Source organism: Rhinichthys klamathensis, unplaced genomic scaffold, assembly GCF_029890125.1.
Source record: "Rhinichthys klamathensis goyatoka isolate OS25496 unplaced genomic scaffold, OSU_Roscu_1.1 h1tg000011l_1, whole genome shotgun sequence".
Taxonomy (NCBI): domain Eukaryota; kingdom Metazoa; phylum Chordata; class Actinopteri; order Cypriniformes; family Leuciscidae; genus Rhinichthys; species Rhinichthys klamathensis.
In genome coordinates this window covers 18149609-18167102 of record NW_026606564.1, presented here as the reverse complement: position 1 = coordinate 18167102, position 17494 = coordinate 18149609, and the positions used below count along the sequence as shown (strand labels likewise).

The following is a 17494-nucleotide window of genomic DNA, read 5'->3' as shown; positions in this document are numbered from 1 at the left end:
TGATCAATAATATCTAGCCTAAAAGGTATAGAAGCTACAATGAGAAATAAAGCAAACAATTCAGTCAAACATAAGTAAGCTCTCTAAGCTACAACGTTAAAGTTAAATAGCCTAAATAAAGTTATGAAACTTCACTTTGCCCTCAGCCAAAACGATGTTTTGCCATGGAACAAACTATAGATTAATGAGACCAAAGATCGACTTATACACAAGCCGAATTATACGTCATATTTATCCACTAGACTAGAGACATCAGAGCCAGCGGCAAACGTCAGAAGCACTAGCCGAGGAAAAGCTGTTCCAGTCGGGTTTAATGAGCGTTGAACACCCGGTGAACGCCTGGATCTCACAACTCCGAAAACGTCAGATACATTTTTCAAATAGGCGCTATCTTTATAAATAAACCACAGATTTGAGCTTTAAACAACCACATTCTCGCCTGAAACACTCTTAAAATTACATTTCATGACACAATAACAGTAGTATTTTGATATTACGCGGGTTTCTCCTCTGCTATTGACGCTTGCTGGTTGGTGCGAGATGCATTCTGGGATACCTGGCTGTCTCAAGTCCACACAAGTCACCTCTCGATGCATTAGGGCTGTCAACGAATATTCTAAATTCGAATATATATTCGAATAGTTTTAAAAAACAGAAATTCGAAGGTGAAAATTAATATTCGAATCCTGTGGAAAAACACGCCCGCGGTAGCAGAGACGCGGCTGTCTGCTTTGCGAGTGGCAAAATTCTGAAGCGTAAAACGCATTTTCCAGCTGCACAGATAGGATAGCACAGTGAATGTGAAGTGAAAGTGAAAAAAAAGTGAAAGTGAAAGTGAAAGTGACACGTGATGGCCAAGTATGGTAACCCATACTTGGAATTTGACCTCTGCATTTAACCCATCCAAGTAAGTGCACACACATTAGGAGCAGAGTAGTGAGTAGTGAACACACACACACACACACTGCAAACGTGGATACACACACCCGGAGCAGCGGGCAGCCTTGAGTGGCGCCCGGGGAGCGATTGGGGGTTAGGTGCCTTGCTCAAGGACACCTCAGTCATATTCCTGCCGGTACTGGAATCGAACCAGCAACCTTTGGGTCACCAGTCCAACTCTGTTACCATTAGGCCATGACTGCCCCGAATGTCTGGCTCACTCATTGGCTGTGCTGCGGCAACTGCACATCCAATGGCGCGGGCGCCTCCAACGTGTGCGCCAATGAGCTAGCATTACATCAGACACGTTAGAGCCCGCCAAGGGGGCGTGGCCAGACGCCCTCGAGTCGAAATAGCCATTATTATAGCAGCAGTTTACCACAGCTCGCTCGCTCTGAGCGTTCAATGGTGGTTCTATATACTGTAAAACTTCAATTAATGTTAATAATATTTGTTTCAATCACCGAATGAAGTCTGCTATATTTAGGACAAGAGTCGCGACCTTAAATTGCTTGCACAAAACTCTTGATCAGCAGCACTCAACATGTGTTTATTGTTGTTCATTTAAACCGTTATGCGCAGAGAGCGTGAGGGCGAGAGAGAGAGAGAGAGAGTGCCTGCGAGTGCGAGCGAGAGTAAGGTCTGCGGTCTTGGCCATTAGTTGATTTACTTGGTTTTGTGTAAGTTAATACGTTGTCAAATATGTTTAAACTTAAATAAACTACCTATACAAGTAGTTGTGTCTCTTTGTATTAATTTGACCTGTTATTGACGTAATGCGCGTCATTGACAAAATGCGCAACCAGATATTAGAATAGTTCGAATAAATGTGTTTTTCTTAGAGGGAATATTCGAACGTCATTTTTGAGCAATTTTGACAGCCCTACGATGCATCCTCGGTAAACGGGCGGATCAAGAACACATCCGGGGATTTGAACTGGACTTGGCTAGATGTGAACTTTGAATTGGGACAGTACTTGGGCAGTGACTGATGACGTTTCACAAGTACACAAGAACACAAGTATAGACAAGAACGCATATTGAGAAACGGCCATTGTGTTCATCCGCGCTGTGCCGTGTCGAGGGTGTTGAAGTAACGCTTGCGTAAAGTGGATAATTCCACGAATGACTGCAATTGCAGATTTCGAACAGAGATGGCGACAAAGAGGAAAAACGCCGGACTGCAGCTTTAAGATATTTGTGAAATTTCTATCAAAATATTTGAGAATGGAGAATTAAACTGATGTTTCAAGAACCACAAATATTACTTAATTCAAATCAGTATTATTAATATATTTAACACACTCTTGAGAGATTGAGCAGATTTACTCAGTTAAAACAATGTTGAAGGTGTGCCTCCTCTAAAAGTGTCCGCCGTATTTTTATTTATTTTTATTTTTATTTTGCTAATTTCCATCCCTGATATCTACTGGTGGTGGTATAGAATACTATTTCACAAAGGTTTAGAGAAAATAAAAAAGTTATTACTCATAAATATTGATATTTTTTTATATTTTTCCACAATTATTTCTACTCAATTTTATTTGTTAATGTACCAGATGCAGTTACTGAGATCTACAATTTTATACTTACATTTACTCAGTTTATACAGTGTATTGTAATTTATTTTACTGCTTTAAAATTGAATCAATATTTTTGAGTGTAAAAATGTTTCACCAAAAAAATTAGTAAATGATATAAAACTTTTTAGAGTGTAGATAGTAATTGTTTAATTCCCAGCATCTGATACAATGTACTGATTGTGTACACGCAGAAATCTGCCTTTTCAACAGAGAATAAAGAAGAGAGACGTCAAATAAATAGTTAAAAATGAAAGAGAAGAAACAGTGTCTTCCAGCGCACAGAACTAGTGTGACTGGGTTTTAAAACAGACTATTGGAAACTAAATGCTGTATTATATTTCTATAAACATTTTTACCTTAGTATTTTGTGATCTGGTGAAATAAAGATGAAGATCTCTCTTCCTCTGTCTGTTTTATTTGCTGATGAAGATGATGTGACTTTACAGAATAAAGAGTCTCTTATTTTCTTCATTCTCTCTCTCTCTCTCTCTCTCTCTCTCTCTCTCTCTCTCTCTCTCTCTCTCTCTCTCTCTCTCTCTCTCTCTCTCTCTCTCTCTCTCTCTCTCTCTCTCTCTCTCTCTCTCTCTCTCTCTCTCTCTCTCTCTCTGCTAATGTAGGTTAAGCTGGTGTTATATGACAGATGAAGGTTGTTCTGATGTGACTTCAGCTCTGAAATCAAACCCGTCACACCTGAGAGAGCTGGACCTGAGCAGGAATAAACTAGGAGACTCTGGAGTGAAAAACCTCAGTGATCTACTGAAGAAGCCAAAATTCAAGCTGGAGAAACTACAGTTAGTGTCATTATACTGTACAGCAATTACAGTGTGACTGAAGTTTTTTTATTTGAAGACAGTAGGGCTTATGTTTCATTGGTTATAGCAGTGCACTTTCTGGGTTTTTAAACTAAAACACTTTATTCTCAATATCTGACAGTGAGTCTGAGTTCACATTATATTTGTGTAAAATTCTTCACATTCATGATTTGTTTGTAAGATAATCTGTTTTCCTCTGTTTGTGTCTCTCTAGTCTATATCACTGTGGCATTACAGATGTTTCTTCTTTAACTCAGTCTTTGACTAACTCAAAAGCACTGCAGTTTTTAAAAGAGCTTGATCTGAGAGACAATGAGATAGGAGACTCACAGCAGCGGCTCAGAGACGAGCTACGAGACTCAAACTGTGTCCTGAGGTGAGGAAACATCACTGAGATATTAAAGAGATCTTCATTTACCTCTGATATGTGAACAAACCTTTCAAACATTCCTGAAAGGAAATTATCATAAAGCTTTATTGCAACAAAGGGTTTGTGTGAGAACATAATGTGAAGTAGCTGAAATGTTGAACACAAAGGAGGAAAGAGAAGAAAAGCTCACTGTCACAGCTTTATACATCAACACCTGCTTTATGAACTGTGTCAGTAGAAGTGAATCATTTCAGTGTGAAAACAGACTTGGTCAGATTGTAGGAAACGCTGCACTCCTGCTAAAATCAGTGCAGTTCCAGCTTCAGCTCACAGCGTCCAGCTCACATGAGCAATGTCTCTGTCTCTAGTGTGTTTTACTGTGACAAGCAACACGTCACACTACTCTACACTTACTTTACTCTCAGTTATTTACTAAGAGCCTACAAACATGTTTAAACTAGAGGACAAACGGCTTTAACTAAAGGTTTGTGTTTAACTCAAAATAACATTAGTATTTGCTCCCTGTGGTTTATTCCATACGCCGTACACTCATTAGTTTCTCCTTTACAGAGACTCAATAGGAGTCGCACTGACACACACACACACACACACACGAACATGATTCAGGCTTTACATCTATTATATTTAAAAACACAAATATCTATGCAAGATCATGTAAAGTCGGTTATTAATCTGATTACAGGAATTTAATGTAACTTATTTTTACACAAAAACAGTCATTTAAATATTATAATTTGCACTTTGTTCCACCGAAAGCTGATTGTTTTCTCTTCTGTTCCACTTTACAGAGTAGATTACAGTATGAATGTAGATGAAGATCGATCATCAAACGTCAGTGGATTTACATCATAGTTTAAATCTGTGAAACGGAGATGAGAGGAGCAGAAACCATCAGGTGATCCACAGAAGAGTCTCACTGCTGTCTATGAGGAGAAATACATGTGTAAATGTGTTTCATACAGGTGGAAGAGACTCAGACTTCACTATTAAATAAAGCATGCGTATTAGAAACATGTGATATTGAATGATTAATGTTGGTTTATTATTCAGCCAAATGATGGTTTAGTTGTAATTAAAGGTGGAACAGAGGAAGAAGCTCAGATGAGTGTCAGCAGAAATCTTCACTATCAGGCCTGCAAATATAATAATGTTTAGACTAAACTCATCCATAATGATATATCTAATCATGAACGTGATTGTCAAGTATAGCACATAAATGTTTCAAAAGATATAAAGTTTACATGTAACTTTTAAACATTTACATTATCTCTGTAACATTTTATACACAGAATATGTTTATTGTTATAGTTTTATTGTGTGTGTGTGTGTGTGTGTGTGTGTGTGTGTGTGTGTGTGTGTGTGTGTGTGTGTGTGTGTGTGTGTGTGTGTGTGTGTGTGTGTGTGTGTGTGTGTGTGTGTGTGTGTGTGTGTTGCTGATGCACAGATGTACAGTATATTGTCTTTGTTCTGTGGATGAAGTCTCTTCTCCTCTACAGACCGACTAAACATTTTCCCCAGTGAACAGCATTTGTGTCTTTCACTCAGAGATGGGCATAAATAAAATACAAAATACTGTGTGGAAAAATGTATTTAAATACAAATACAGTATTTTGTATTTTGAAAATACACAAAATACATGTGAAATAGGCCATCCAGTGCAGGTATACTGTGTCACAGTGAATGAAGAAACTACATAGGCCTATTGCTGGCCATTACAAATAAACTTGTGCAAATAGCAGCCATTTATATACTTATTTCTGACCAGGTTACAATGTAGTCGATTACTTGTGGTGAACACTATTAAAAAATTCATACTGTATGTGAAACTGTGGGAACCTTTTCTGCTATCTAGCAAAGAATATGACCCAAAATCTTAATTTTACTTCCCAGTAACCACATATATCATAGTTTCACAATTCTCAATATCAGTTTTGATACAACAGCAAAAACTGAATTTCAAACTCTGTTGAGGCTTTTTTTGTTGCGGGTAGTCCAATGCTAGCAATACCCTCATGTCACGATTCGATACATATCACGATACTGAACTCAAGATACGATATTATTGCTATACTCCAAGACATATGATAAAAGGTTAGCACAAAATATACTGTTGATTAAAATGCTAAATTTGATATTACATTGTGTGTGTAAATGAACAGGCTTGGACTCAGTGCTGAAACCCAAAGCACAGGACAATAGAGACACCAGAATAACAATATTTATGATTCTGAAGCTGAAAATACAGAATTATTTAAGATGAATATGCTTGATCTCTTTTACTGACTAGATATATTTAAAATAATGTAGGCCACATACTGTACTGTTAACATCAGAAATTTGGCATTATCAGGACCCACAAATATTCCCCCATTGCATTATTATTATATTCAAAATTATACAGTAGTTTAATGTAGTACTGACACTAAAACTCTGAAAACGTGAATTTTTTCTCACACAGTATTTTTTATTTTTGGTGAATTATCCACGACGATACATATTGTTGCATTTTTGTATTGCGATATATTGTGACACGATATTGTTACACCCCTATTTTTAAGTATAGTAATTTTATATTTATTTTATGTAAAGTTTATTTGTTTCTATAAGTTCATTAAAATTATAAAGTTTATCTAAAATATTAAATTAGAAATCATTTGACACTATTTACCCAAAGTTTTTTGTGGATTTTTCAGTGGACTGAAGATTGTTGTGGTGTATCATTCATCAGTGCTTCTTTTCCCACTCCAACATTCAACTGAACTAGTGTTTCACTCGCTCCTCAGAGAGCAGACGGATGTGGGCCACTTCAGGCGATGATGCGGCACTGCAGGCCTTCTTATGGCCCCGACAAAATGTGTGTGAGCCTGAAGTGGCCCACGTGTAAAATGGCAAATATGGCCCCAGGGCCGGCCCTCCCTATACGCGAACTAAGCGGCTGCTTAGGGCCCCGCCGCCACCAGGGGCTCCAAACTATGGTCCGACCATAGACCCTGATCATAGACCCCATAGACCTGTAACTCGACGTACATTCGCATCACATGTTAACGCAACGGTAGAGTTACTCACGGGACACTGCACACTCATCCATAATTATAAAAATATTTCTAATCATGAACAAGTATATCAAGTATAGTACATAAATGTTTCAAAATATATAAAGTTTACATGTAACTTTTAAACATTTACATTATCTCTAACATTTTATACACAGAATATGTTTATTGTTATTGTTTTATTGTATATGAAGTTTGTGTGTGTGTGTGTGTGTGTGTGTGTGTCTGTGTGTCTGTGTCTGTGTCTGTGTCTGTGTCTGTGTCTGTGTGTGTGTGTGTGTGTGTGTGTGGCTGATGCACAGATGTACAGTATATTGTCTCTGTTCTGTGGATGACGTCTCTTCTCCTCTACAGACCGACTAAACATTTTCCCCAGTGAACAGCATTTGTGTGTGTTTCACTCGCTCCTCAGAGAGCAGACGGATGTGGGCCACTCAGTGGCGGTTCTACATTGAATTACACCCAGGGCGAGACCCCCTTCGATAAAGTTTTGACAAAAAAGGCTTTATAAAAAGATAAACCCGGTTCCCGGTTCGCCCGTGCCTAAAACCGCTACTGGGGCCACTTCAGGCGATGATGCGGCACTGCAGGCCTTCTTATGGCCCCGACAAAATATATGTGAGCCTGAAGTGGCCCACATGTAAAATGGCAAATATGGCCCAAATATTTTAAACCACATGTGGGCCTTTTTAGGCAAAGATGCGACACTCATGGCAATGTGTAATCTGAATGTGGGCCTAAAGTGGCCCATATGATAAATAATGAATATGGCCCCAATATCAAAAACCAAATGTGGGCCACCTATGGCAAAAATGTGGCACAATCGACAATGACTAATCTGGGTGTAAACCAAATATGGCCCACATATGTTGCAGCAAATGTGACCCAGTTATCTTACAACAAATCAGGGCCAGTTTTGGCAAAGATGAGGGACAGTAATCACTGTGAATCTGAATGTGAACCTAAAGTGACCCACACATGACATAGCAAATATGGCCCGATTACATTGCTGTGGCGAGCAATTAGCACTTACTAATCTAAATAAATAAAAATGTATACAAAGATGTGATGATGTCCGACTCGTTTTATGAAGAAGAAAGCCTTAAGTTTTTAAAAGCATTAGACATATATGACCCACTATTCTGCTTCAAGTAGCCTACCATGTTGACAATATGACATGACGTGGTTTAATGTACCTAAACAATGATTACCAAATTTCTCTCTCATGCTCCTCATAACCACTGAAAACAGTCAAAAAATCTAACCCAAAGTCCAGTTATTATGGAGGTTATCTGACATTAAGCGTTTCTGCTTCACATTTTCAGCAGGGCAGCGGAGCGGCTGTCGACTCCCCACGGTTCTCATGGGCTTTATATATAAGTCCTAACGTGAAAAAGCTTTACGTGGTTTACCTAAACAACGATCACCAAACGATTACAGTTGTTGCAGTGTTATGAACAGAGAAGTGTGTAGCAGCGCAGCAGCAGAACGGCTAAATTGAGCTCGAGGTTTTAAAAACAAAACAGTGGTGGGTACAAAATGACTCATGACGAAATCTGGTGGGGACGCCTTTGTGTGAACCTAAAGTGGCCCACACATGACAGAGCAAATATGGCCCGATTACATTGCTGTGGCGAGCAGGACGAGGTCGAGGGCCGTGAGAGGACGGCGTGAGGCCGGTGGCGTGATTGATAATGAGGAACAGGCCTGAACTTGTGTTATGCTCTGTTTCTGTCGTCCGTGAGCGGCTGCTAGCTTATACTTTCGTTTTTGTAATGTTTTATTTTGTTATTAAAAGTGTTGAATGTTCGCCGGTTCCCGCCTCCTCCTTCCCATAACAACGAACTTCGTTACAAATGCAAAATAATTTGGACAACATTTGGCAAATGAATGGCACAGTCAGCACTGGATAACCAGGGTGTAAGCCTTATGGCACAGTAAGCAATGTGTGTGTGTGTGTGTGTGTGTGTGTACTGTAGGGATGGAGAAATTAACCCTCATGAAGCACTGAGGCTTTCCCCTGAATGTTTCGGGAAAAGATTCAAAGCATCAAGAGTGTTGAGACTTCCAGTAATGGCGGAGCAGCGCTCAGTCGCACCACAGAGCCGCTCGCTTAATAACAGTCTTCTGGCCTCCCATCTTTGCTTTTAACGACGGTGTTCGTGTTATAACGTGTCCGTTCATATTGCGTTTACTCAACTGATGCAAAACTAACACTTGTTGACCCTTGCCGTAAATCACTGCTATCAGCCCTAAAGGCACCGTAACCTCACTCGCAGTGCATAACCTAACAAAGTCCAACAGGAAACAATACTGAACATTTTCAGACATAACAGACGGTGGAACTACTTTATTGTTGTCGGTAACGTTTTTACACCATATTATGTCCGAACAAAAACAGAATAGGAAACATAAATGTAAAGGCAGAGCTCAAGCGCTGAAGCTAACGGACCACAACTACGTTGCTAGCCAAAAAGAAAACAACAGCGGGAAAATGGATGACGACTTCTCAACGGACTCGGAGGTTGTTACTCCGGTTGGTCGTCCCTCTTCCAGCCCTGCCTTAAAAGTAAAAAGGAAAGAAAGGAGCGACTTGTCTCTAGAGGATCTTCAGGATATCATTCTGGCTGCAGTTAACCAGAGAGCTGATAACCTGGAACTGATGGTAAGAGACAACAAGTCAGGCATCGAAGAGCTGAAAACATCCCTACATTTTGCCTTCGTCAAAATTGAAGCTTTGAAAAATGAAAACAAAAAGTTATCTGAGCTTTGCAACAGTCATGAAAAAACTATAAAAACATGTAAATTCGGCTCACTGAGACTGAAAGATACAGGCGGAGATGGGCTCTAGGGCTGTATGGGCTACCAGAGGAAAGGGAGGAAAATGTAAAAAGAAAGGTGATAGACATCTGTCAGCAAATAGGCCCTAACCAAAATATGAGTCAAAAGAGTCAAACAGGCAGAAGCTGTTATTGCTTAGGTTGTTTTTCTCTCGTAAAGAGAATTGTTCTTTAGCGGTTAATGAAACTACTTTCTATAAATGCCAGAGGACTACGAAACATTGTTAAAGAAAAGCCATCTTTATTTTTTGTAAGGACTACAATGCTGATGTTATTTTCATCCAAGAAACTCACTCATGTAAAGAGGACGAAAAGTTATAGAAGAGTCAATAGGGAGACCATAAGGCCATTTCTTTAGCTATTCAGGTCAGCAAGGAACCAAGAGGGAGATTCTCTAGCGGTTACTGGAAATTAAATAATTCTCTACTATCTCATGAAGAGCTAAACATGAAAATAGACCTCCTGATCTCAGAACAGTGGGAGGCGGCTAGAAAAGGGAATCATTTTGGGACATCGTGGGAACTTCTCAAATATAAAATTAGAGGCTTCTGCTCGGGTTATGGCAAGATATTGGCACACAAAAAGAAAAGTGTAACATACACGCTAATCAACAATATTAACAAACTTGCTGAAAAAGAGCATTTGAGCCATGAAGATAATAATGCCTTATTAGACTTACAAAACCAACTAGACATTTTATATGAGAACAAAGCAAAAGGAGCTTTTATAAGGTCTCGTAGGAAATGGATGGAACAGGGTGAGAAAAACAGCAGATATTTATTTAACATGGAAAAAAGTAGAAATGAAATCAATTCTATAAGAAAACTTGACATTGGGGAAAAGATTAGCGAGGACAGTAAGAAATATCAAACTATATAAGTGCTTTTTATGAAAAACTTTACTCAAAAGATATTAATCTCAAAGATCCAGAGTAAATCTTTAGCTTGATTAACTCGCCTAACTGTGTGGATGCAGAATATAATCAAATCTGCTGTCAGGACATAACTCTTGAGGAGATTATTTGGGGAATAACTCAATTAAAGAACAATAAATCACCAGGCTGTGATGGTCTGAGCTCTGAGATGTAGAAATGTTTCTCTGAGTCGCTGGTAAATTTCTTCTGGCTGTCTTCAGAGAATCTCTTGACAGAGGAGCTTCCTCCTTCTCTGAGGCGTCACAACACTTATTCCAAAACCTCACAAACACTCGCTATTCACTGACAACTGGCGACCCATTACATTGCTAAATAATGACTGTAAGATTCTAGCATCTATCTTAGCAAAACGTCTCAAATCTAAATTACACACTTTAATTGATGAATGCCAATCTGGTTTCATGAAAGATCGTCACATAGCCAATAACATTCGCTTAGTTTTGGATCTGATTGAATACAAAGACTTTCTAGATGATGAACAACACCTTATTTTATTCTTAGACTTTCAAAAAGCCTTTGACACGGTAAGCCACAAGTTTATAATTGACACCTTAACATTTTTAATTTTGGTAAGAATTGTATTAATGCTGTAAAAACTCTGTACATGGGAGGAAACAGTTGTGTTAGATTGGCTAATGGAAGCTCACCGAGATTTCACACAAACAAAGGTCTCCGCCAAGACTGCCCCACCTCGCCTCTTCTATTGGTGATTGTAGCTCAAATTATCTGTCATTTAATTCACAAGAGTTCATTCAAAGGAATTACATTAACCCTCAGACGGTCTTCGGTCATTTATGACCGGAAAATTTTCTGTTTTGAATTTCTAAAAATCACAGCTTCATCGGAATGTTATGAAACTTGGTGACTTTTATGGCATTAGGCATATCGGATGTCTTTTTCCAGTAATAAACAAACACTGTTAAGTTGTTTTGATTGATACTGTGAAGCAGCTTTGATACAATCTGTATTGTGAAAAGCACTATATAAATATATTTGACTTGACTTGTATGTGAATACAAAAAAAAATTGAGGTCATGATCCGAGCATGCTAAGTGGTCGTAAAAAAAATTGTCACACGTGTGGTCTTCGGTCAAAAATGACCGACCCATAGGAAATGAATGGCAAATTTACAAAAACACAAAAATTCTCTGAATTTTTGTCTGTACAATCTACAAATCGGCCACGATTCAAAAAAAAAGTACACCGCAGTAAAGGAGTGATACTCTATAACATCAAGAGTGCAAAAAATTCACACCCACACATACAAACACACTTTTATACACATACACACCAATAAATTCAGATTACAAAAAATCTGTTTGAATTTTTAAAAATCACAGCTTTATCAGAATGTTACGAAACTTGGTGACTTTTCTGGCATTAAGTATGTGAACACACACAAAAAATTGAGTTCATGATCCGAGCATGCTAAGTGGTCGTAAAAAAAATAGTGACGATTTTGGTCTTCGGTCAAAAATGACCCCCATAGGAAATGAATGGGAAATTGACAAAAACACAAAAATTATCTACAAATCAGCCACGATGAAGAAAAAAGTGCTCAGCAACGAAGGGGTGAAACTCTAAAACATCAAGAGTGAAAAACATAACATAATTAATAATTAAAATTAATATATATATATATATAATTAATATAACAATTATTAAAATTATTAAAATAATAATTAATAAAATGTTATAAACCTTGGCAAAAAGAATTATTTGAGAATTTCTAAAAAAAAATACATTCAATCCACATCTTAAAAGTAAGTAATTTGGTCCAAAAACAACTAGAATTCACAAGCATCTCCATTTAGAGCTATACAGGCATCTAGTGGTAAACCCATGCAATAACATGATTTATTTAATTTTATGTTTAATAGATTGATATTTTTTTTTTTTTTTTTTTTTTTCTGAAAGCCTAGTCTCTATTTTAACCGAAAATACTGCATAGAAGAAAAATAAATAAAAAATATAAATAAAATAAAAAATTCATTATTTTCAATGGCAAAAAATTTACCATAAATATTGCATAAATATTAATAAGTTCAATCAAATTGTCTTAAAATACTAAATTAAAAATAATAAATATTATAGAACAAAAATAAATTGCATTGGTTTTACTGGGATGGAGGAAGTTTCATTTTTAGGTGTCTGGTCACTTCTGACCGGGAAGGCCCTGTGACTCCGAAACGAAGACCGTCTGAGGGTTAAATGAAAGAGAAATACAAATCTGACAGCTGGCTGATGACACAACCCTGTTTCTAAAAAATGAATCCCAAATAGAAGTTGCACTAAATGTTGTAAATAGGGCTGTCAAATGATTAATCGTGATTAATCACATCCAAAATAAAAGTTTGTGTTTACATAATATATGTGGGTGCACTGTGTATAATTATTTTGTATATATATAAATACACACACATGCTTGTATACATTTAAGACATATTTTCATGTATATACTGTATATAGATTTATATATAATTTATATTATATAAATATAAATATTTTATATATAAATAATATTTTTTTCTTAAATATACATGCATGTGTGTGTATTTATATATATACAAAATTATTATACACAGTGCACCCACATATATTATGTAAACACAAACTTTTATTTTGGATGTGATTAATCGTGATTAATCATTTGACAGCTCTAGTTGTAAACCAATTTTCTGAAAGCTCAGGCTTGAATCTAAATCCTTCCAAATGTGAGCTGTTTTCTGTTAAAAATAAGCATTCGGGTCAAATATGTGGCATAAATACAAAGAATTTAGTAACTTATCTTGGAATAAAAATCAGTCCTAATCAAAAGTTGATGACAGAGAGTAATATCTCTTTACTACACGATTCTATTCATAAAAAGTTTGACTCTTGGCTTGCAAGAGATATATCTGCGTATGGCAGGTTCTTCTTTCTAAAGCAGAAGGTCTCTCACGAGCAGCAGATTTATTTACATCAATAGAAATTCATAAGTTACAATGTGCCAATCTAGACAAACTATTATATAACTTTATATGGAGGAAGAAGCCCCATAAAATCAGGAAAAACATCTTGACTAATAAAATTGAGGAGGGGGGTTTATCGGTAATTGACTTCTCACTTTTCAATGAGATATTAAAAATCAACTGGATTAAAAGATTTGTGAAAAATCCGAACAGTTTCTGGAACATTGTTCCAAACTTTATCTTTGAAAAACGTATCCGGTTACTTAACTGTAACCTTGTTCCCTGAAAAAGCGGAACGAGATGCTGCGCTGCTTAGCGCATTGGGAACGTCTTTAATCGTGACCTGCTGTGAATATAGTGTGTAAACACGTCGATAGAATCGACCCGGAGGTAATATAGCCTCGGTCGGTGACGTCATCGGCGCGTACCCGCGACACGAGGCTATAAATAGATGAGCCGCAGGTGCATCGTCAGGATATTTTGTCTGAAGAGCAGTCCTGGGACATCATCAGCACGGCAATGCAGCGCAGCATCTCGTTCCGCTTTTTCAGGGAACAAGGTTACAGTTAAGTAACCGGATACGTTCCCTTTCAAAAGCTAAAATCGATGCTGCGCTGCTTAGCGCATTGGGAACGAGAATACCCACGCCGCCGTGCTTGAAGGTGTCTGGACTCCTTACGGTTGTGTAGGTGTGCTCACAAGAACGCAAGAAAGCCCTAGACATTAGCTTGTGACGTCGACTCAAGGACGTGAGAGCCCGGAGTGGCATGAACATCCAAACTATAAAATCTTATGAATGTGTGCGGAGAGGACCAGCCTGCCGCACCACAAACATTTTGTAAGGGGACACCCCTTGCCCAAGCAGTAGAGGAGGCAACCCCTCTGGAGGAGTGAGCCCTCAGACCCGTTGGCGAAGCTTGGCCACGCGCCTCATAGGCAAGAGCAATAGCATCCCTGACCCAATGTGACATGGTCTGATTGGTGGCGGCAGCACCCCTGCTGCTGCCCCCATTACAAACTAACAGTTGCTCTGATTTATGCCACTGGTGGACGTAAGTCTGAAGAGCACGGACTGGACACAGTCTGTGAGATCTCTCCTGCTCCGGCGTTGTGAACGGCGGAGGGCAGAAAGCCTCAAGAGTGACCGGATGTACAGCCGAGAAAGATACCTTAGGCAGGTAATCAGGATGAGGATGCAAAATCACTTTCACCATTCCTGGGTTAAAGTCTAAGCAGGATGGCGATAGTGACAGAGCCTGCATGTCCCCGATTCTTATAAGAGAGATCTAGCCATAAGAAAAAAACATCTTTAGGGTCAGGAGCTTATAAAACGCTGACTCTAGAGGTTCAAAGGGGGTCTCAACCAGACCCTCGGGGACTATTGCTAAGTCCCATGAAGGGATCTTGGTTCTGACGGGAGGCCTTAGTCGTCTGGCCTCCTGAATGAAGCGAGCGAGCCGAGGATGTCTCCCGAGTGGCACCCCGTCAACCAAGGCGTGGCAAGCCGAAAGAGCGGCCACATAAACCTTGAGAGTGGAAGGGCATGTGCCTGTTGATAATTTTTCCTGCAGGAAATCCAGAACTGAAGCAATCTGGCAGTTGACCGGATCTGCATTATTTACAACACACCACCTTTGGACACAAAGACACCCCATTTGATGGCATAACTCTTTCTAGTGGAGGAAGCCCTAGCACTTAGAATGGTCTGAATAACGTCAGGCGAAAGCCCAGTGTCCCTCAGTTGGTACCCATCAGGGGCCAAGCATGAAGGTTCCACAGGTCGGGCCTGGGATGGAATAGCGTGCCCTCCGCCTGGGACAGAAGGTCCCTCCTCTTCGGAATCGCCCATGGCGAGCCGTCGAGGAGAGATATCTCAGAGAACCATATTCTGTTCAGCCAACGCGGCGCTATCAGTAAGAGGCAACATCCTTGTTGGCGAACTCTGGCTAGAACTCCCGGGAGCAGAGCCACTGGAACAGACGCATACAGGCGCATTTTGGGCCATGTGTGCGCCATAGCATCCAGACCCAGGGGGGGCTGGGTGACTCCGAGAGAAGTAGAGGGGACATTGCGCTGTCTGCTAGGAGGCGAAGAGGTCCACCTCTGCTCCGTAAAATCTGGTCCAGATCTGTTTTACTACATCTGGGTGGAGTTTCCATTCCCCCGTGTGATATTTCTGTCTGGACAGCAAATCCGCTCCCACATTCAGATGCCCTGGAATGTACACTACCCTGAGTGACAGGAACTTCTCCTGGGCCCAGAGAAAATCTGCCTCGGTATTCTGTTCGGATTGCGTGAGTGCAGACCTCCCTGGTGATTATGTAAGAGACTGCCGCTGTGTTGTCCCCCCACACTAGGACAGCCTCTCAAACGAGGGAGAAAGTATTTCGGGGCCAGAAATACATATTTCATCAACTTGAGACAATTGTTTTGCCTGTCAAGATGATGCCTCCCCAGATCCCCTGGGCTGGACGACCACTTAAGGCCGCTACCCAGCCCGACAGGGAGGCGTCTGTCGTTAGTATTCTGCGACGGCAAGACGCACCAAGAGTGGGACCCAAGGTGAGGAACCGGGGTCTGAACCACGTAGAAAGGGAACAAAGCCACAGCGCGTAACCCTTACCATAAACATGGATTTTAGAAAGTACACGAAGCGTTCAGCGCATGACCTACCATAAACATGGATTTTTAGAAAGGACACGAAGCACTCAGCGCGTGTTCTTGCCTTTATTTGCCCTTGGGGATTGTATAGTGATTTTGAGCCACAACTGAAGTGGTCTCATGTGCAAAAAGCCCAGAGGAATCCCTGTGGACGCAGCTGCCATGAGACCTATGTAATGTCCTGACCTAGCCAGATGTTGCTTTAGGGTGTTAAAATGGTCTTGACAAAAGCGGGGGACAGTTGTGCCCCCGATGGTGAAAAAGTCCCATTTAGCCCCCAAGCACGTTACCCGGGGAGGAGAGTGAACGCTTTCCTTGGCGTTGCAACTCAGCCCCACATAGAGAAGATGAGCGAGGATCGATCTAGATGTCGAAGCGCAAGCTCTTGAGACTGGGCCAATCGTCTATGTAACATGGCTAGGTCGAATGGAAGGAGCCGGAATTGGTAAGCTTCACCCCCCAAAGCAAACATCAGGAACTTCCAGTGTTGTGGCAATATTTCCATAATGAAAATGCGTCTTTTAAGATCGACCGTGAAGATCCAAACGCGATGTTGAATTTACAACACAATCTTCTTGATAGTCAGCATCTTGAACTTGAGTGTTCTAACGGAACGGTTCAAGCCTCAAAGATCTAAAAACGGACGCAGTCCCCCATTTAGTGACAGCAGATGCGCCTATTCCTGTTCCATGGTAGTGGAAACCACACCGTTAAAACGAGGAGGGCAACATTCCATTTTACTGTCTTCAGGACACAAAAAGAGATACCCGGCAGTAGCTTTTCACGCTGCCAAAGTCTCTTTAATACTTCCTGTTAGGGGAATGTTAAATGTTCTATGTCCTGGGCGATAACAGGAAACAAAAGAACATTCAACCTTTCGCTGGAAACCGCTGCCCCCCGAATCACCAGAGGTGGCAAGGATGTTACAGTGGTTTCGAAAGGGCTGCTGAGCGCGACGAGCTGGTCCCCAGTCTTTACGAGGGGGAACACAACTCGCCATGCTCTGCTTTGAGGCCCTTTTTTTTTTTTTTTTTTTTTTTACAGATCAGCTTGATATGTCTGCAACACTGCCATAGTGTGCAAAGAAGCACCAGTCTGACCCCCACCAGCGAGAATGTAATTATACACGACTTGGTGGGGAGTGCTGACTTCTTAAATGACAATGAGCCCCAGAGAAGAGATTGCCCGCGAGCGTCTCTTCGGACTGGCGCATCATCATGAACCACATGCCCCTGCACCCACAATAGTCTAATAAATTGACGTCGAGGGCACAAAGATGCACGAAGAATAAGGTTTTCCCCATGCACGAGTTAACGTCATGGAGATCCTC

At 40.1% G+C, this 17494-nt stretch overlaps 1 protein-coding gene across 2 annotated transcripts in view; it reads left to right on the top strand.

The window, feature by feature from the left end:
• The first annotated feature begins 3110 nt into the window (after window positions 1–3110).
• Window positions 3111–17494, top strand: part of LOC130100528 (ribonuclease inhibitor-like) — a 230578-nt gene continuing 216194 nt past the window's right edge. The window contains exon 1 of one of the 2 annotated variants that reach the window (XM_056266014.1): window positions 3111–3313. In XM_056266014.1, the coding sequence (XP_056121989.1) occupies window positions 3156–3313 (158 nt within the window). In that variant the 5' untranslated portion in view covers window positions 3111–3155. The remainder of the gene's footprint in view (window positions 3314–17494) is intronic. The other variant, XM_056266004.1, reaches the window with a different exon arrangement.